Here is a 19,715-nt window from a genome sequence, read left to right as displayed (position 1 = left end):
GGCCTCTGAAATCACCACTTCCTAAGCCAGCAAGAGGTGAGATGCAGAGATTGCCCCCCTCCCACACAGCCCACTGCACTCCTGGGAATGCACAGTGCCCCCTGGGCAAGGAGCCTCATGGTTCCTCTGCTGCCTCAGTGGTCCCTGTTCCCCTGTCTGTCCTGGAACAGTGGAAGGAGCCAGCTTGAGGGGAGGGTCAATCAGGGTCTCAAACACATGCTCCCCGTGGGGATCTGCATGCCCAGCATCACAGCAGGGCCAGTCATCATGTAGCCCTACCCCAGGAGGGTTAACCAGCCCAGTATTCACAGTGCCAGCAGCTATCAGCAGGGAGCTGGGCTCTGACACTAGGGGCAGTGGAGTGTTTGAGCAACTGCCCTTTGAAATGCTGGCCGTTCCTGAGCCCTGTGGGCTAGTGAGCAGGACACGAGCCTGGCAGCGCCTGACTGCCTGTTCTGTGCCCCTTCAGACAGTGCCCTGCAGGGCAAGGCCTGTCTCTCTCAGTCTGTACGCAGTACCGGGCGCAACGGGGCCCTGAGCTCAGCAGAAGCCTCTAGGTGCTGTGGCAATGCATGACCCCAGCTCATACAGTCCATGCCCAGTGAGCACTGTGCTTCCCTCCCCCGCAGCGCTTGGTGGGGAACCCACCCACAGGCTGGCTGACACGAGCGGGAACGTTCCCAGCATGCTGCTCCAGCGGTGGCCTTTGCACTTGGCCAGTTGGCAGCAGAGCGGTGAAATGCCCCTGGAATGGATGCTTTCCCTGAGACATCAAGCCACGGAGCCTCCTCTTGGGTGACGTCCACCCTCCCTGTGCAGACGCCAGAGGTGATGAGGTGGCCCCAGGGCACGGTGTAAATGCTGGGAGGGGGAGGATTCTGCTCCCGAGAGAGAAACTGACAGCTCCATGTTTGTCTTTTGGCAAGGCTGGAGCAATTGGACTCAAGGTCCGAGCGAGATGGTGTCTGTCCTCTGTGCTAGCCTGGCATGCGCACCCAGCATGCTCCATTTCCCTGCCCCGTGGCCAGGCTGGCTCTGCAGGGCCAAAACAATCCAAATAGATTTGAGTGCCTGCCCTGACCCTGCTCATGCTTCTCCACCCTGAGTGGTGCTGGGTGCTCTCCTGGGCATTCCTAGCTGGGTGCTTTGTGCCCAGAGAAATTCTCGGCCAGCGGCCTGTCAGCACAGAGCAGGTGCGGTTTGGGTCTGCAGGATGCTCTCAATCCCTGAGGAACTGCCAGCAGCAGGCTGCTGTCGAGCAGAGACCAAATCCCCATGCACCCTCCCCCCCACCTCCGCCAAGTGATTAATCTGAGCTGCCAGAGCTGCGGTGCATTAAGGCCTTTCTGTGGCATTTAATCAGATTGCTCTGCCCCCACCAGAGGAGGAGGAAAGGCCCAGTGCCCCCTACTGCCTGTCCCACCAGCTCCAGGCAATCATTAATCGCAGCCCTCCAAACAATGCGGGAAACAAATGAACAGCCAGGAGAAGGCCAGCATTTCCCAGCCCCTTGGGGAGCTGGAGTGGGCAGCGCCAACCGGTTCCCTGTGGTGGCAGCTTGTTCCACTGCCAGCACCTGACCCAGGCGGTGCCTTTGCCTTGGGAAGGTCGGGTGGGGCGACAGAAGGAGATGACCAGGGAGGCATGTAGACTGGGAAGGAATTCCAGCCAGCGGCTCAAAGGCTTTCGTCTCTCGCAGCCATGAAGCACAGGGCCTTTTGGACTGCACTGGAATACACCTGCCGACTGCTGGGCATCTCCACGGCAGCAGGTAAGAGGCAGCATTGCCCTTCGTGCTCAGGAGAGTCAACAGCTGGAGCAAAGTAACAGGCAGTTCATGGGCATCTGGACGTCTGGATTCTATTCCTGGCTCTGATTGTGCCACCCTCCCTTCCTCCATCTGCCCGTTGGGGATGATGAACCTTGGGGACTAAGAAGCAAAGCATGAGGTGTTGTTACTCCCCATTGCTAAGTGTCAGTCGGTGCGTCCTCTGGCAGGTGGGGCTGCTGGATGGGGCTCACCAAAAGCTGGACCTGGAGGCCACAGGGACTGCTGCTGGGAAGGAAGGTTAGTTCCCCATGGTACGGGCTCGGGCAGCAGAGTAACTTTGATCCATGGAGGGAAGGTCCTCATGCTCAGTGGAAGGGGTTGAGGGGGGTCTCCAAATCCTCAGCAAAGCCAGGGGGAAAAGCTGTCCTGTCCCAAGGAGGATGAAGAGAGGAGCTGCAGCGCTGGTGGAGATGTTGCTGCAGCACTGTTCCTCTGCCTTCCTGCTAAGCTGTCGGGAAAGCAGATTCAGGGAGCTGTTTGCTCTTTACTTGCAATGCAAAGAAACTCTCCTACCTGTTTACATGGCTCCCTCTGCCAAATAGCCAAGGCTGAAGGACCAAATTTTGGTTGGAGGAGGTTGAGTTTGGCTGTGGGTGACATCTCAGGTGAGAGCTGAAAAGGGACTGTTTGAGCTGGCTTCTCCACAGCAGAATGTGCAGAAAATCTCCCCCTGCAAATCCCAGTGGTGTAGAATAGCCATTGCAGGTAAAAATTGCTGTCCGGGGGCGGGGGGCCAGAGAGTTGAGTGCAGAGTATGGGGGCAGGAGCAACAAAGTATATTCATGGCACTGGCATCAATTTGCTGGAGCCTTGAGAAACTCACTTAATCACTCTGTGCCTCAGTTTCCCCGTCTATAAAGCAGGGACAATGACACCTACCCCTGGGTACTGAAGGTGATTGCTTCTGTAATTTTTGGCTGGGAGATGGAGCTGTGCAGAATCTCACTAGAGCTGGCGAGTGGGTCCTTTTGGCAGATCCTGCTTCATTCCAGATGTTAGTTTGTCAGAGTAGGGCATTGTAAACTCGTGTCTCTCAGCATTTCCCAGGTGAGCAGCAGCATGCTCTGGAAGACACCTCACACACCTCTGGGGCAACAGGGAGCAAGAGACAAAGAGGTCAGCTCAACTAAGCCGAGCACAAACCTGGGGCTGAACGCATGGACGGACAGCACCCAGGTAGAGCGCTGGCTGCTGTCTGTGGAATGTACTCCCCGTAGCTAACTGCGCTAGCCAGGGCCGATAGAAAGGGCAATGCTGCCGGGCAAGTGGACTACAGACATTCTCCCCTCTGGAGCTCTTACAAACTGGCACATAGGAACACAGAGGGGTGAGCCTGTGCAGGAGACAAACTGGATCGCAGCTATGCGGACCTCGATCACACACACGCAGCGGGAGGCTCACACTCTCCCCTAATGCTCCAGTGATAATAGTGGATGCCTGCCCAGGGGACAGCCCAACCCCGTGTGCCAACAGAGCATTAAAGGCTGAAATCATAAATAGCTTATGAAGTTAAGATGTCTTCCTGGAGTGTTATCTCGCTCTCTCATGGTGTTTACATTGCACTGTCTTCTCTAGCTCCTCTGGAAGTTAGTGAAAGTCAGCACCCCATCAATGTGGAAACTGCCTTGGACTGCGCTAAAGAGCCCTGTACTTTTCCATCTCTCCGCTCTGGGCTCTGCCCAGCGTCACCTGCCTTCCCCAAAAGGCTCAGAAAGGAGCGAGGGGTCTCCATGTTTCATTTCTCCCTATGTGTCTGAGGCTGTCGCTGGAGGGAGCAGCCAGCTCAGTATGGTGTTTGCTGCCCAATGAGGTACAGGTGGTTTTGCATCCTTTATTTTAATGCTAAAAAGGTTGGGAAATGGAGACCACAGGGAAAAGAGTCCCCAGAGCTCAGAGCCGTCCGAAGAGACTTGCCAAAGGAAGAAGCTAATGGATCAGCCTCACTCATAGAGTCTGGGCAGTATAGGGCGATTCCATAGATTGGCCCTCAATAGAGTCAGTTGGAGAGGCAAATAAAATACCCACCACCACCCCAAGCTCTGAGCATGCTTGCTCCCCATGATTGGTGGAGCCATGATAGTCACTGATCAGGCAGCCCTGTGATTGGTGAAACCATGTTGTTAGTGGTTGGTCACTGATCAGGCAGCCCCATAATCGGTGGGGCCGTGTGGTTTGTTGATGGTCAGTGATCAGGCAGTCTTATGATTGATGGAGCCATATGGTTTGTTGTTGATCAGTGGTCAGGCAGCCCCATAATTGGTGGGGCTGTGTGGTTTTTTGTTGGTCAGTGGTCAGGCAGCCCCATGATTGGTGGGAATGGTTGGGAAACCCAAAAGTTTTACAGATTTTAGCACAGATGACGCCTGCTGAAAATCTGTACTGGGAGGAACATTGTTAGTTTGTTCCAAATTCTCCTGTTTAAACTGTTTAATTCATAATTTTGTGCCTGTGCCTTGGGCCTGGCTCAAATCACAGACAGCAAATAGCCCAAGCAAACAGCCCACAGGCTGATGATCCTTCATCCAAACTGTTCTGCTGATTCACAAGTGTGGGCTGGATAGGAGGAGGAATCAGGAGGCAATCCTGCACCATTCGCTTGCTGGAAGAAAGATTGAATCCAGAAGAGGATGACCAGTCCTACTCTCAAGCATGGCCTGCTGACTGGCTTGGAATTCACCTGTGCTCAATTCTCCTGCATTTGTAGTGATGATCATCCGGGGCCTGGAGAGCCCCAGGACAGCAAACGCCTGCACTTTGTGCCCAGTTCCCAGAGCATGTCAGTATTGATGCAAGGGGCCAGAGGACATCACAGAGACAGAAGTCTTGTACCCATTCACAGAGCCAGCAGGGCAGCTCCTGAGCTCCGAGCTGGAGAGACCATCTCTAAGGAGCAGGATGGGAGTTTGCTCCTCCACAGTTCTGCTGGGGCAGCTGCTCAGCGGGCCAGCTCATGCCAGTTACAATGCAGTCTCCCCAGGAACTGGCCTAGGACTCGACACATTGTACAAAGGCATCAAAATAGCCACTCACACTCCTGACCGCCTCTGGAGTCAAGCCAGTGTCTTCAGTTCCCACGGTGATGGTCTATGGTGGGCATGTTAGCCGTCCAGAGGGGGTTCTCCTATACCCAGAGCTCGTGACTCGGAACTGAGATGAAATGGGTGCAACAGATGTGCCTGAGTCCATAGGGTCAGAAACCACAGATGATACTAGGCATTGCCAAAGAACCCCAAGCACAGGGCCCATTTGCACTGCATGCCCCACTGTGCTCCCACCAGCAGGAGTCACTGTGAACCCACACCTGTGAACCAGCACTTGGAGTGGGGGACACACACCCAGCTGTGTCTTGGTGGCTGTGACCATTTGGATGGCTACGCTTCCTCGTGACAGATTTTGTCAATGTCGCCACGTCAGCTGTCTGGACTACTCCTGTCCCCACTGAGACAGTCCCTGGGAGTTCTGCTGTGGGGTCAGGAGTTCAGTCTGTGCCTCCACAAATCCCCCCACAGGCAAGCCCCAGAGGGTGAGTTACTGACCAGTGACACCCCTGGGACAGTCTGCCCAAAATGAGGAACAGCTCTTCCAGGCTCAGCACCTCCCGCCCAAGCCACCAAGCATCGCCACCAAGCATCCGGCCCCCTGCAGTCACCAGACAGAGCCTCTGCGTTGGCTTTTTGGGCACAGTCATCCTCCATCTCGGCGCCATGTAGAACCACAAAGGTGCACTCACAAGGTAAGCTCTGGCTCCACTAGCATATGGGCTGATCTGGGCCAGGGGAGCACCTGGAAACCCTCCCAAACGCCCTGCTGTGCCATAACCCGCCTGTGGGTTTATGCAGTGAAAGGGCTTTGCTGTGAAACTCCAGCCTCATTCCCTGCCCACCCTCATGTTATGAGCATGGCACCCCCGAGATCCCAAGTAAAGCCCCAGCTTGGCAGAGCAGACGTGAACCCACAGGACCTCGAGGTGAGGCAGCGGGAATTTTCTGTGCTGTGAGGTTCATGGCAGGGACTGACTTGGCTAGGGATTGCTACCCTGTGGGTGCAGAAGGATTAAAAAGCTTCTTGTGGGGCAGAGCAGCAGCCAGGAGGGGTGTGCGTGGAATGGGTCATTAAGGACTGCCTGGAACCTAGGATCTGGAAAGACAGTGGTAAACCCAAGGTCTGAAGAACTGACCCCTACTGAGGGGGAAACTCTTGCAGGCGGAAGGTGACCTCAGCGTGGGTCTGCAGGAGGAGAACAATGGACCAGGAGCTGGGAGAGGTGGCAGGAGAGAAGCAAGTCTACACCACACAATTAAATCGCCCTAAGTTACTTCACAGTATTTAAATCAGTTTGCGTATCCACACTATCTCCTCCTGTCGGCAGTGATCATCTCGTCTAAGCTTCTGTGTCGCACAGGCCAGAAAATGTCCCCACAATAATGCCTGAACTTGTAGAAAAACATCCAATCCTGATTTTAAAATTGCCAGTGATGGAGAATCCACCACCACCCGTGGTCAATTGCTCAGTGGTTAATTGCTCTCCCTCTCTAAAAACTGATGCCTTATTTCCAGTCTGAATTTGCCTGGCTTTAACTTCCAGCCACTGGATGATGATCCAGCTTTGTCTGCTAGTTAGAATATTTATTAAATATGCCTTTCAGAAGTCTATGTATATTACATCAACACTATTACCGCTATTAACCAAACTTGTAATTTCATCAAAAAAAGATATCAAGTTAGTTTGACAGGATCTATTTTCTATAAACCCATGTTGATAGGCATTAATTACATTACCCTCCTTTAATTCTTTATTAATTGAGTGCCATATCAGCCACTCCGTTATCTTGCCTGGGATTGATGTCAGGCTGACAGGCCTAGAATTACCCAGGTCATCCCATTTATCCTCTTAAAAACTGGCACATTAGTTTTCTTCACCTCTTCTGGAACTTCCCCAGTGCTATTGAAAATCAACGTTAACAGTCCAGCAAGCTCCTCAGCCAGCTCTTTTAAAACTTTTGGATGCAAATTATCTGGATTTGCTGATTTAAAATATCTAGCTTCAGTAGATTCTATTAAACATCCTCCATAGATACTAGTGAAATGGAAAGAGAGTTATCCTTACCATGTGATATGACAATTTCATCTGTTTTTTTCCCAAATACAGAAGAGAAATATTTATTGAATATTTCTGATTTTTCTGAATTACTCCTGGTAATTCTATTTCCATCTAGCAGTGGACCAACACCAAAGTCAGGGTTCTTTTTGTTCCTAATATATTTTTAAAACTCCTTATTATCCTTAACTGTTCTGGCCATTTGTTTCTTCTTGTATCCCTTTGCTTCCCAGGTCAGTTTTCTACAATTCCTAACTTCTGATTAATATTCGTTATTAACAATTTCCCCTTTCCTCCATGTGGAAGTATAACGGTCTTATATGTACTGCTGCCCTCTTCAGGAAGGAATCCAGAACTGAACACCTGTGTGTCTTAGTCCCTAGACTGCTGACAGTGATTCTCCTTTAGAGGGAGTGGAAGGGGTGTGTGATTTTGGAGCAGAAGGATTTAGGTTCTAGTCATGTTTGTATCTGGAACCTACCTGTGCTTTCAGCGCAAAGCTCATTGACTCAGCTCAGACCCACACAGTGTGTGGTTGTGTTGTGCATTACACACCTAGAGAGTTATGTCACAGGCTTGGGAGACACTTCTGTTTTCACATCATACACCAGCCTTTGTGAGGATCAAAGCCCCCTGCACCATTCATCATCCCAGGAACACACCCATCCTGCCCTTCCCTTCAGGGGTTAATGAGGCAGGCTGGAGCTTTCCCGGGAGTGCAGCTCCCAGGACCCAGTTGCAAGCCAAGGAAGGGTCTCAATGCGCTCAGACCCTTAATCCACCTTAGTGCATAATCCCCTGCCTGGCTGTGTTGGCCAAGGGGCCGTGCCATGTAGCACAGAGCGAAAGCTCATTCCAAGCTGCTAAGCCGCCTGCCCATCTTTGTGCTTTTCTGTTGTTTAGTAAGTGGCATTATCACCATGGCTACAGCCACTATTAACATAGCAGGCATGGTTGGCATGCTTTCCCCTGCTGCTACTGATCTGCCACCCCAAGGTAGCCAGTGCAGGGCTTGGTAGGGGCAGGAAGCCGAGGCCAGTGGGATGGCCCTTCCAATAAGGACAAGCACAGTATGTCAGGGAAGGAGGCCAAGAAGGCTGGCTGGGTGGTTAGGGACAGGAAGGCGAGGAGGCCGCAGGGAGCTGGATAAAGACAGGGTAGGATCTTCTGCAGCTGTCAGTGTTGACCTGGTGGGAGCAAAGTCAATGAGTTTTGGCTTTACCCCCTGCCCCCATGAGTGGAAAATGTTGATCCCCCTCTAGCCATGTGTGCAGAGGGAAGGAAAGACCCCGCCAGGGGAGTTGGGTGGGGAGGAAAGGGGGCAGCAGGTCCCAGTCCATGCAGGGCAGAGCCTGAGGAGATTGGCAGGGAAGGGGCTCCTGACCGGATGCTGCAAGTGTGCCCATGTGCATCAGGTAGAGATGGGCCCTGGGCCAAACTGCAATATCCACATTCCCCAGCTGGAGCCAGCGCCGGCCTCCAGACATTGTGATCAGTCAAACCCAAGTGGTGGGCTCAGCCCAGGGCAGTGGGCCCATGACATGCGGATGGTCAGACTAGAACTGTTCTGTGGATGCTGGGCTTGGGGCCATCACTTCGTCATCCAGGACGCACATGGCTCCTGAATCAGCAATGCCAGCAGCTTAGATAGCAGCAGAGTGGGCATCTGCTTCATGTCCAGCTTACCCTGCCCCAGGGAGGCGGGCAGGTGCAACTGAACACAGGCAGCATCAGTAATAGGACAGTCCCCCTGCAAAGAGGCATTGGCCCAAAGCCGCGCAGCTGCCTGCCACAACTCTGTGACAACATCCTGGCAGGCACCGTGGGAAGGCAAACAAACCACTCTGCCTCCCGTGCAACCATGGCACAGGGCACTGATGAGCCAGCCCCTCCCCTGGCCTGCAGCCCTGCAGCACCCGGCTTCACCCTCCACTCCTGGGCGACAGAGCAGCCTCAGGGAAGGGCTTGTCCCTGGGGAGCCTGCTCCCTCTGTGAGTCCCCAAAGGCCATGGCTGGCTAAAATCAAAGCCAGACACCGATATTTGATGCCACTTTGGTTGAGCTGCGAAGGAGTCTGCTAACTTGGCTGTGTGAACAGGAGCCAAGCACAGTTGCACCCGGGGCAGGTCATTCCAAATGCCTAGCGTGTGCTATAGCAATGTCTGGAGATACCAGCCAGGGATCGTCTGCCCATCACACCAGACGCTGCACACGCACCACCAAGGAAAGCACTGGTCCTGCCCCACACAGCCAGCACCCTTGGCATTGCCTGCTGCGATGATTTGCAAACGTGTGTTAGGTGGTTGTGGCTAGCTGCTCCCGCTTAAACACAGTGACACAGAGAGATCTCACTAGTGTACTATCCCCATCTCTCTCTCTCACACACACACACACGCATCACACACGCAACCTCTCATACAGTCTCACAAATACATACTTACACCTACAAATAGTCATACACATGAGAGTCACAAACATACACTCAGTCTCACACACAGAGACACAGTCTCAGATACACACAGGTCACACACACATAGTCACACGAGAGTCACAAACACACACCCAGTCTCACATACACAAGTCTCACACACATACACACACATGCACACAGAAGACTCCTCTGGGGCCTGCCATGGGATCATGGATTTGCATGGGGCCCTGTGGCTACAGCCCATTTCCCACAAAGCTTTCCCATGCGGGTTCAGCACCAGGACACTTGTGCCAGCCTTTCCCCAAGTGCCTGGCAGCCTGGTGCCCTCCACCATGCCCAGCCTGGCTGAGTCTCTCTGGCCCTGATAAGGCCCCAGGGCCCTAGTAGCTGCAGGCTTTCCCAAAGGCTCAGGGCTGGCTGACAGCCTGCGCAGCTTGTCCAGCCCTCTGGCCTCCACCCACAGACAGTCCCCTGGGGAGCAGCCCAGGCTGGGGGCTGCTTGTGAAGGAGAAGTGGGTGTTCATGGCATTGCCCTGGAGGAGAATGGGAGGGTTGCTGTGCCCTGCCACCCTGTGCACCAGGTCTGTCCACAGGCCAATGCAGCCCAAAAGGCCTGGGGCAGGAGGCACCTGGGGTCTCTCAAACCCTGCCCTCCAGTATGGTAGCAAACCCTGGAGGGCAGGAGCGGCTGCAGCCACCATGGGATGCTGGCGGCTGAAAGGGGCACCTGTGGGGATGAAAGCCAAGTGCAGAGGCCAAGACTTAGGCCTGTCCCCTGCCCTGCTCGAGTGTTGTAGGCTGAACGATATGTGGGACTGAGCTGCTGGCTAGGCCATGGGGCAGCCTGTTCCCAGGCTGGGATGCACCACACCAGATTTGCCCAGTGCAGAGACAGGCCCAGCTGCAAACTCCAGCTCAGGCCCCAAAGCCACACTCGAGGTCTGGCCCTGTGGCAGGTGCTAGGCATGCCGGTGCCTGGAGCTCAAGGCACGTGAAGGGCCCGAGATGAGTCAACTCATTCACAAGCCTCATGGCCAGCTCACAGTAGCCAGGCCTTCCTTGGCCCTGCCCCGCCCCTGGGGGCACCCTCACAATAGGGTTACCAGGTGTTAGGTTTTAGACTGAAATGGTTCAAACAGGGACCCTGGAAGCTCCAGTCAGCACTGCTGACTGGACCATTAAAAGTCTGGTTGGCTGTGCAGCGGGGCTAAGGCAGGCTCCCTGGCTGCCCTGGCTCCGCGTGGCTCCTGGAAGTAGTGGCATATCCCCACTCCAGCTCCTACTCATAGGGGCAGCCAGTGGGCTTTGCCCGCTGCCCCCGTCCCAAGCACCGGATTTGCAGCTCTTCTGACCCCCACCACACTCCTGCCCCAGTCCTGATCCCTCTCCCACCCTACAAACCACTCGATCCCAGCCCAGAGCCCCCTCCTGTACCCCAAATCCCTCATCCCTGGTTCCACCCCAGAGCCCACCCCCCCAGTTGGAGCCCTCACCCCCTAACACCTCCCAACCTCCTGCCTCAGCCCAGAGCCCCCTCCCATATTCTGAACCCCTCGGCTCCACCCCCCAGCCCAGAGCCTCCTCCTGCACCCCAACCCCTGATCCCTGGCCCCATCCCAGAGCCCACACCCCCATCTGGAATCCACACCCCCTCCCGCAACCTCTTGGACAACTGGGGGCAGGGGATGGTAGCCCCAGTCAAGGTGCCAATCCCACCCCCTACACCGCGTGGTGCATTCACACAGCTGGGAAAGGGCTGACAGTGAGATAGCGTTTCTGGGGCTGGTGGTCCTTTGCCATGATGGCACAAAGATTGGATGCACCATCAGTACAGAAGAGGAGTGGACTATTATACAGGAGGAACTGGCTGTTCCCAGTGAAGAGTTCCATGGAGACTCCAATGCTCACTGAGCCCCAGGGAGTCCCAATACTGTATGCAAAGTGTGGGGAGCAGCAACATTAGCCTATTAGGGAAACTGAGGCATGGAGTAGTTCAGTGATTGGCCAAAGGTCTGTGACAGAGCCAAGGACAGACCCCAGCCCTCTGCTCTAAACACTGGACACTCTGCCTTCTCTCCCCACTCCCACCCAGCCAAGGGCCAGGTGAAGAGCAGGCACAGCAATGATGAGGTGGGAGTTGTCATGACTCCAGTGCTGCCTTCTCTCTGCAGTGCTGGTTGGAGTGGGAGTGGAGACCCTGCAGCGCGGGCAGTTCCAGAGCCTGGCTGTCTACCTGCTGTGAGTATCGCTGGAGTTACCGCGGGGAGTAGCTCTGCCATCGGGAGGTGTCAGGCCGAGCAGCCCTCTCCTGGCCTCGCAGAGTAGTAGTCTGTGACCCTGTGAGCCATGGGGCAGCTCAGTCCTGCAAGCTCCACACAGTTCTGTCTGCCTCAGTGAATCTGGCCAGGGGCCTCAGCGCACTGTGATCTCCCCTGTGCAATGGCTCGGCGGGGGAGCTGGGGCTATGGAGCCCAGCTGGCCGGCAGTAGGTAGTGCTCTTGAGCCTCACACGGGCCCCGCTGGCCCCATGGCTGTGGCCAGGCCTGGCCCTCATGGTCCCCCACTTCAGTTTCTCAGGGGCAGCGGTTTCCATCTGCGAAGTCTCCTTCTTCGTCAGCCTGCTCCTGGGCGTGTGTATCACGTGAGTACTCCCTGCCCACTCCCACCCCACTCCCACCCCCATGTCCACACCCCGCGTACCCTGCCAATGCCCACACCCTGTGTGTCCTGCCCAGGTCCCACTCCACTCCCACCCCCACGTTCACACCCCGCATAACCTGCCAATGCCCACACCCTGCATGTCCTGCCCAGGCCCCACCCCACTCACATCCCCATGTCCACAACCTGTGCACCCTGCAAATGCCCACGCCCCCTGTGTCCTGCCCAGGCCCCACCCCTACCCCCGTGTCCACAACCTGTGCACCCTGCCAATGCCAACGCCCCGCGTGTCCTGCTTAGGCCTCATCCCCACGTCCATCTCCACAACCTGTGCACCCTGCCCATGCCCACACCCGATGAGCCCTTCCCATGCCCCATGCCTATGCCCCATGCCCACATCCCTTGCGCCCTGCCCACACTCACACCCTGTGTCCCTGCCCATGCCCTTATATACTCCGTCCACCCCACACCCCTTGCATCCTGTCCATGCCCTCTGCTCACACCATGCCTAAACCCCATGTGCCCTACCCATGATGCTGTGCACCCTGCTCACCCCACATCTGCATCCTCTTGCACCCTGCCCATATCCCCCACCCATGTCCCCTGTGGACTCCACCCATCTGACATCCCCATCTCCGCGTATCCTGCCCATGCCCTCTGGGTATCCCACACCTATGCACCCCTTAAGAGCCATGCCTAGGCACCCCTCATGCACCCTCCCATATGTCCCACCCTCACCTCCATGTATCCTGCTCATACTTCTCCCCCTACTCTCCATGCTCCCCCTTGTTCCTCACCTACACCCAGTTGGTGGTACAGGGCTGACCAGATGGGGCTGCAGATTCACCTCCAGGGGAGCCTGCCCACTGCTGGCAGCACCAAACCCTGCTTGCTGGCCAGGCTGCTGCCCCCAGAGCCTGTATGTGTCACTCACACTTCCTCTGCCTCAAGGCCTGGGCACCCATGGATGTGTCCCCGGGATGGGGGAATGGGTGAAAATACTTGGGCCACTCAAGCTTTAGCCAGCCCCATGTGCAGGCCTAGTCTGGCGCTCTGAGCTCTGGGGACAGTGGGCACCAGAGGGGCATTTAGACCCAGCCCTGCCAGCCATGCGCCTCTGGTGGTGGAGACTGGTTCTCCTTGCCCAAGCCCTCGCCTGCCCCGCTCTCTCCCCAGCTGCCAGCCGGGCTCCCTTGCACACGCCTTCTGGAAGCGAAGCACCCAGCCAGCAAGCTTCCAGAAATTCCTGGGTTACGTGCTGCTCTCGGTAGCCTGCTTCCTGCATCCTGTCCTGGTCTGGCACGTCACCATCCCCGGTGAGGAGCGCGCTGGGGCCTTGGACAGCATGGGGGGCAGGGGAATGGAATATGGCAGTGGGTGCCAGGCTGGGATGGCATGGCTCAGCTGTGATGGGACAGGGGTGCCAGGCTGGGGGCCATGTCCCAGCTGTGATGGGACAGGGGTGCCAGACTGGGGGCCGTGGCCCAGCTGTGATGAGACAGCGGTGCCAGGCTGGGATGGCATGGCTCAGCTGTGATGGGACAGCGGTGCCAGGCTGGGATGGCATGGCTCAGCTGTGATGGGAGAGGGGTGCCAGATGGGGGGCCGTGGCCCAGCTGTGATGGGACAGGGGTGCCAGGCTGGGGGCCGTGGCCCAGCTGTGATGGAAGGGAGGGGCCATGGCCCGGTTTTCCTGGCGACCTCTCTCCAGCTCTTTGCCTGTCTCATCTCTGGTGTCTTTTCCCAGGCTCCATGCTGGTGCTGACTGGCTTGGCCTACTTCCTGCTGAGCAAGCGGAAGAAGAGCCCGGTGCATGGGGAGGTGCGGGGGCCACGGGAGCAGTATGTGGACCCTTGTGCCACGGCTGCCACCTCCATGGGCTGTGGGGACACCGAGCAGACCTTCACCTTCCCCGGGGGAAGCCGAGAGCAGTGCGCCTCCCTGCTCGGCCACATGAAGAGCATCCTGAAGGGCAGCAAGGACAAGGGTGCTGGCTGGCTGGCCGAGCCCACCCCATCTCCACCCACCACCACCCCACCCACCCTGGCCCCAGACAAGCAGGTGCACTTCCAAGAGAAGCTGGTGAGGATCATCCCCTCTGTCAGCGAGAGCCCAGACGAGGCGGAGAGCGAGGCCGAGGAGACCACATCCGACACAGCCCCAATCCTCGGGCCCCCGGAGACCCCACTCCTCGTCACGCCCCTCAGTGCCACAGGCCTGTTCTGAGCACCTGCCCACCTTGCCCGCAGCCTGGGGCGAGTGGCAACAGCCTGCAACTCCCCACCTGCTGGCCTGGGGCCTGGCTTCAGGGCTCAGACATGCACCTCCTGTGGCCCAGGCACCATGGGAAAAGCTGACCTATCTGGAGCAGGGCAGTCCCCACCAGGTGGGGTCCTGGTGCCCACGATCTCAGCCAACCCGCCAACAACTAACGCTGCTGCCGGCTGGAGGGCAGGGCTGGCAAGTGCAGTGCCAGCTTCCGGGGCTGGCTGCAGCGCTGACATTCAGAGAGCCGTCCTGGATAGTCACCTGCTGGGGCCAGACTAGCCTCTGGGCAAAGCCCTTCAGTTCCCATCTTTATTTAGTTGAACGGTTCCTGGGGCTTGATCGGTGTGTGTTCCAAACACCGCAAACGGGTGGAAATCAGGGCAGACAAATCCACTTCCTAGTTTTCTGGGTAAATATCAGGGTTAATTTTAAGAGGGTTGGGAGGGATGGAAAAAGAGCACAAAACCAAGCCCAGACAGAGTGGTGAACTGACAGCCCTTTCATGCTGTGGTTTATGTCGTAATCTGTACATCAGCTGTACATGCACAGGTGAGTGTGTCTGTCTGTCTTTCACTCTGTTGCCTTCCTTTAACAGGCAGCCTCACAGTCACACTGCCACTAACTTACTATTAACAGAGAGGCATCTGCTAGTGGGATGGGTTCGATTTTTTTAACCTAATCATTATTTCTATGTACTTGAGCTGTCCAAAATTCAGATGAAAATCAGTTAAAACCAAATAATAGCTTTGGTAAAACCCTGGGCACTGCCCGCCCACTCCCCGTGGGATGCATGCAGGCTCTGCCCTGGTGGGCTGAGCCAGACTCGGCTCAGCATATTTTCAGGACAGTGAAGCCTTTGCTCTCAGACATTTTCCAGCCCCTTTGTCGGCATCTGCTCAGTGCTAGATGGTCGTACCAATGGAGTTGCAGCATCTGCCCTAGCCCCCCACTCTGCTGGATCTAATCCCCAGCCCTTTGGACTGCCGGCTTTCTCACAGCAGCATCACTGATAAGCCGCAGGGAATAGAGCCAGCCTAGGGACATCAGATGCCATCTCCCAGTGCTTCCCACTGGGGCGGCTGTGGGGCCAGGTGGGAGCAAGGGACACAGCACTCCCACCAGCCTGCTGTTTTCAGGAGAGGGCTTGTTGCCTGAGTCCCTGCAGCCACCCCTCCTCCTCCCATGCCCTAGCATGGGCCTGGGACAGAATGGGGTGGGTCCATCTTCCAGCACCAACGTCTGCCCTGCCCTGCACCGCCAAGGGGAGAAGCACCTCCAGGGATAGGGGGCTGATGATCAGGGCTCAGCCTGTGATGGGTTTGGTCACAGAGCTCCCCTTGCGACTGTTGCCTGATGTGCTGAAATTACCTCTGAGCTCATTTTCCCTGCCAGCTTGGGACTCCAGAACCCTGTCTTGTTGAGCCAGACATGCTGGCCTCCTGCAGCACAGAACCAGGGTTTGGGCCATGCTCCCATAGCTGCAGACTTTAACTAAAAACAGCTTAACAGGTTTCCTATCTCCAGGACCCAGCTCCCAATGGAATCCAAATTCCAAATAAATCCAGTTTACTCTGTATAAAGCTTATACAGGGTAAATTTGTAAATTGTCCACACTCTATAACACTGATAGAGAGATATGCACAGCTGTTTGCTCCCCAAGTAATTAATCGCTTACTCTGGGTTTAATAATAAACAAGTGATTTTATTAATTATAAAGAGTAGGATTTAAGTGGTTTCAAGTAATAACAGACAGAGCAAAGTAAGTTACCAAGCAAAATAAAACAAAACACACAAGTCTAAGCCTAATCCATTAAGAAATTGAATATAGATGATATCTCACCCTCGAAGATGCTCCAATAAGCCTCTCTCACAGACTAGACCCCTTCCTAGTCTGGGCTCCATCCTTTCCCCTGGTACAGTCTTTGTTAGATCCAGCAAGCATCTCAGGTGGTAAGCAGGGGTTTTCTCATGACTGGCAGCCCCTTTTGGCCTGCTCCACCCCCTTTTATAGCTTTGGCACAAGGCGGTAATCTTTTGTCTGTGCTTGTCCCCACCACCGCCTGATCAATGGAAAAGTTCAAGGATTAAGATGGATTCCAGTATCATGTGACAAGGTCACACATCACTGTAAGACCCCTAGTCTCCATTCTTCCTGGGCTGGCCCACAGGTACCCAGGAAGACTTACAGGTAAAACACACCCATCTGCAGTCAATTGTCCTGGTTAATGGGAGTCATCAAGATTCTAAACCACCATTAATGGCCCACACTTTGCATAATTACAACAGGACCTCAGCATTACACTTTATATTTCTACCTTCAGATACAAGAATGATACACGCTGTGACAGACCCAGACCAGTGGTGTACAGGAGTCTGGTAGAGGGAAAATATACTGGTCACTGGATGAGTAGTTTTCTGTTCCCTGAGTGACCAGAGCAGGGGCTGCACTAGAGTAATCAGGAACCTGCTAGAACCAATTAAGGCAGACAGGCTGATTAGAACACCTGTAGCCAATCAAGGCAGGCTAATCAGGGCACCTGGGTTTAAAAAGGAGCTCACTTCAGTTTGTGGTGCAAGGAGGTGAGAGTGAGAGGTTGTGCTGCTGGAGGACTATGGAGTACAAGTGTTAGGCACCAGGAGGAAGGTCCTGTGGTGAGGATAAAGAAGGTGTTTGGAGGAGGCCATGGGGAAGTAGCCCAGGGAATTGTAGCTGTCATGCAGCTGTTACAGAAGGCACTATAGACAGCTGCAATCCACAGGGCCCTGGGCTGGAACCTGGAGTAGAGGGTGGGCCCAGGTTCCCTCCAAACCTCTCAACTCCTGATCAGACACAGGAGGAGTTGACCCAGACTGTGGGTTCCACCAGAGGGGAAGATCACTGAGGTGAGCAAATCTGCCAATAAGTGCAGGACCTACCAAGGTAGAGGAGGAACTTTGTCACAATGCATACAAATAGGAGAAATATTTCAGTAGTTTATAACCTTTGGTATGATACCTTACAAGAGACCTTTTTCAGAAAACATATTCACACTCATAAGCATATTTCCATAAAACATATAGAGTGGAATGTCACACAGCCATCCTGGGAAAGAACAGAGGGCCTGAACCCCAAAGAATCAGCAATTGAATCAGCCAATTGTGTCCGGTAGGAGAGGAGCTAGGCAGGGCTTTCATGAAAGCTGGTGACATGCCGGGGATGAATGTCCTTGTGAAATGTATTAAGACCGTGGGCAGAATTACAATCGCTCGCTGGTGGGCTGCTTTAAAGTTGGTGCCCAAATGCAGGGAAGCACAGGCTTCCCCCAGTCGGGGTGGAAAGTGGCTGTCGACCTGTCTCCAGTGAAGCGGAGCAGTATGGAGTCAAAGCAATGGAAGCCCATATCCATATGAACATGCAGGGGATGGAACAGCTGTGGGTCAGCTTGCCTCTGGGACAGACCAGTGAAGCTTGGGAAATACAAGCAGAAAACAAAAAGCATCTGGCGTCGAGGGACCACAGGATGCAGCACCCTGTGAGCCTTTTGAAAGTCGAGTCCCCTTGTCCGCAGGGCTGGAGATGCCGGTACCTTGATGTGAGTAAGAAAACAGGTTAAGCAAAGAGTGTAACTGGCTCCAGTGACGTTTTCGTCACCAGAAAGCAGGTGGGGTTTGGTTTAGTGGTGACCAGCCTTGGCTGGTCTGTGCTGGCTTGGTATCACTCACATCTCTGCTCTTTGTGAATATGCTTTGCCTTGGTTTCCCTCCCAACCAGCCCAGTGCAGTGACACTGGAGTACCTGGGAGTCCTTTAGCGAACCGCCAGGCTGGGGTGTTCATGCACCCAGCGTGTCAGCTACATTCCCTGAGGGGCAGATCCCTGCTGCCCTGCCCCTCAAGCAGGTGCTGATACCCAGTGCCAGGTTTACAATGGGGCCGGTGGTGCCTTGGAGCTGGGCCCATGCTCAGAAGGGGCCCTGGCCTGCTCTGCTTGCACTGTGCCAAGAGCCCACCAGCCCGCTGGCTCCTCTCCGCCCAATATTTGCTCCTCCTGGCCTGCCCACCGGTCAGCCAAGCATTTCTCTCTGCCTCCTGGCCAGACCCCAGTGTACCTCTGGCTCCAGGCAGTCTCTGCTTTGTGGTCCCCACCTGTCTCCCTGGAGCTGAACTGCCTGGGACTGGTGCAGAAATCTGGCCAATCTCAGCAGTTAGAGTGGGGGGAAGCAGAATAGTGCAGGGGGCTTGGCTTGGCCCCTCCAGGCAAGTGTGTCCTGAGGGAGCCCAGCTGGTGCAGGTCCTGGCTGATCGTGCCACTCCAGAGGGGCCAGAGCGATTCCCCACCCCGGGACCAGCCCTGGCTGCGCTGTCAGCTCAGCCCGGCAGACACAGTCACTTCCCAGCAAGGCTGGTGAGTGCGGCCAGGAGGCAGGGCATGGGGGAATGGGTCTCTGAAGGGTCTGGGGGGGGTGCTGGGCTGTGAGGGAATGGGGAAGATCTGTGTGTGTTGGGGCACTTGGGAGTGGGGGTTCTGTGGGGCGTGCTGCGCAGTTGTGGTGGGGCTGTAGGCTGGGGTTGCTAGGTGGGGAGCTGGTGTGCAGGGTGCTGTGCATTTATGGAAGGGTTGGGCGAGGGCTCTGGGAGTCGAAGTGGGGGGCTGTGTGGTGTGGTATGGGCCCGCCCCTGAGGGGAAGGGGCATGCTGGTAGCACAGGGCTGGGCAGGACACTGCATCTGGCAACTGCTGGTTTGTAACTAGTGCCCTCACACTGGGCTGGGCAGGGTCACTCCTGCCATACCATGCCCCATTGCCCCTGGCTGGTCCCTCACTCGAAGAACTGACTCCCCCCGCTCCCAGCACCATGCTCCATTGCCCCCAGTGGTGATTCGGGGCCAGGAAAAGTGAGTGACGCCAGGAGCTCCTTGTTCTGCTGAGAGCACCATCTTCCCTGCCTCCAGCCCCATGCCAAGTGAGGCCAGCCCAGGGCTTCCCTCTGACCCCAACCCCACACCAGCCCAGAGCACAGGAAGGACGCCCAAAGGGAAAGGCTAGCTGGGCCAGATAAAGGGAGGCAGCTGTGTGGAGAGACAATTTCCCACCCCCAGCCCTTGGGAGAAGAGGTAGTTACAACTAATGTCTCCAGAAACAGCCTGGCTACAGAAGTATGGAAAAAGTGGGGAGGTGAAGCACTGGAAACAAACCAGACACGGGGAGCTACAGAAGGAAGGTCCCTGAGCAGCCTGTGTGTGAAGCCAAGAAGACGGGAGCAGAGGGTGCCCTGTCACATTCATTCTGGCTAGGCTTGGTCTCCATATAAATGCCCAATCTGGCTTTGACTCGTGCTGTGTTTTTGGCTGCAACAAAATCCTGTGGCAGTGAGTCCCACAGGCTAACTATCCACTGTGGTGTGAAGAACCATTGTTCAGAATTTATGACCATTTAGAGCTGGTAAATGTC

The 19,715-nt window shown here is 55.5% G+C and overlaps 1 protein-coding gene across 2 annotated transcripts; it reads left to right on the top strand.

The window, feature by feature from the left end:
* The first annotated feature begins 1,461 nt into the window (after positions 1 to 1,461).
* On the top strand, positions 1,462 to 15,237 carry TMEM72 (transmembrane protein 72). Of its 2 annotated transcripts, XM_032766645.1 has the most exons (5): positions 1,462 to 1,771; positions 11,532 to 11,598; positions 11,930 to 12,001; positions 13,195 to 13,334; positions 13,766 to 15,237. In XM_032766645.1, the coding sequence occupies exons 1-5, from the start codon at positions 1,702 to 1,704 to the stop codon at positions 14,242 to 14,244; spliced, it is 828 nt and encodes a 275-aa protein (XP_032622536.1). In that variant the 5' UTR covers positions 1,462 to 1,701; the 3' UTR covers positions 14,245 to 15,237. The 2 variants fall into 2 exon arrangements, with proteins under 2 accessions (XP_032622536.1, XP_032622537.1); XM_032766646.1 differs by lacking the exon at positions 11,930 to 12,001.
* Positions 15,238 to 19,715: the final 4,478 nt, after the last annotated feature.

The sequence above is a fragment of the Chelonoidis abingdonii genome, chromosome 16, assembly GCF_003597395.2.
Source record: "Chelonoidis abingdonii isolate Lonesome George chromosome 16, CheloAbing_2.0, whole genome shotgun sequence".
Taxonomy (NCBI): Eukaryota; Metazoa; Chordata; order Testudines; family Testudinidae; genus Chelonoidis; species Chelonoidis abingdonii.
The sequence above is the reverse complement of the archived record's forward strand: the minus strand, read 5'-3'. Positions and strand labels throughout refer to the sequence as shown.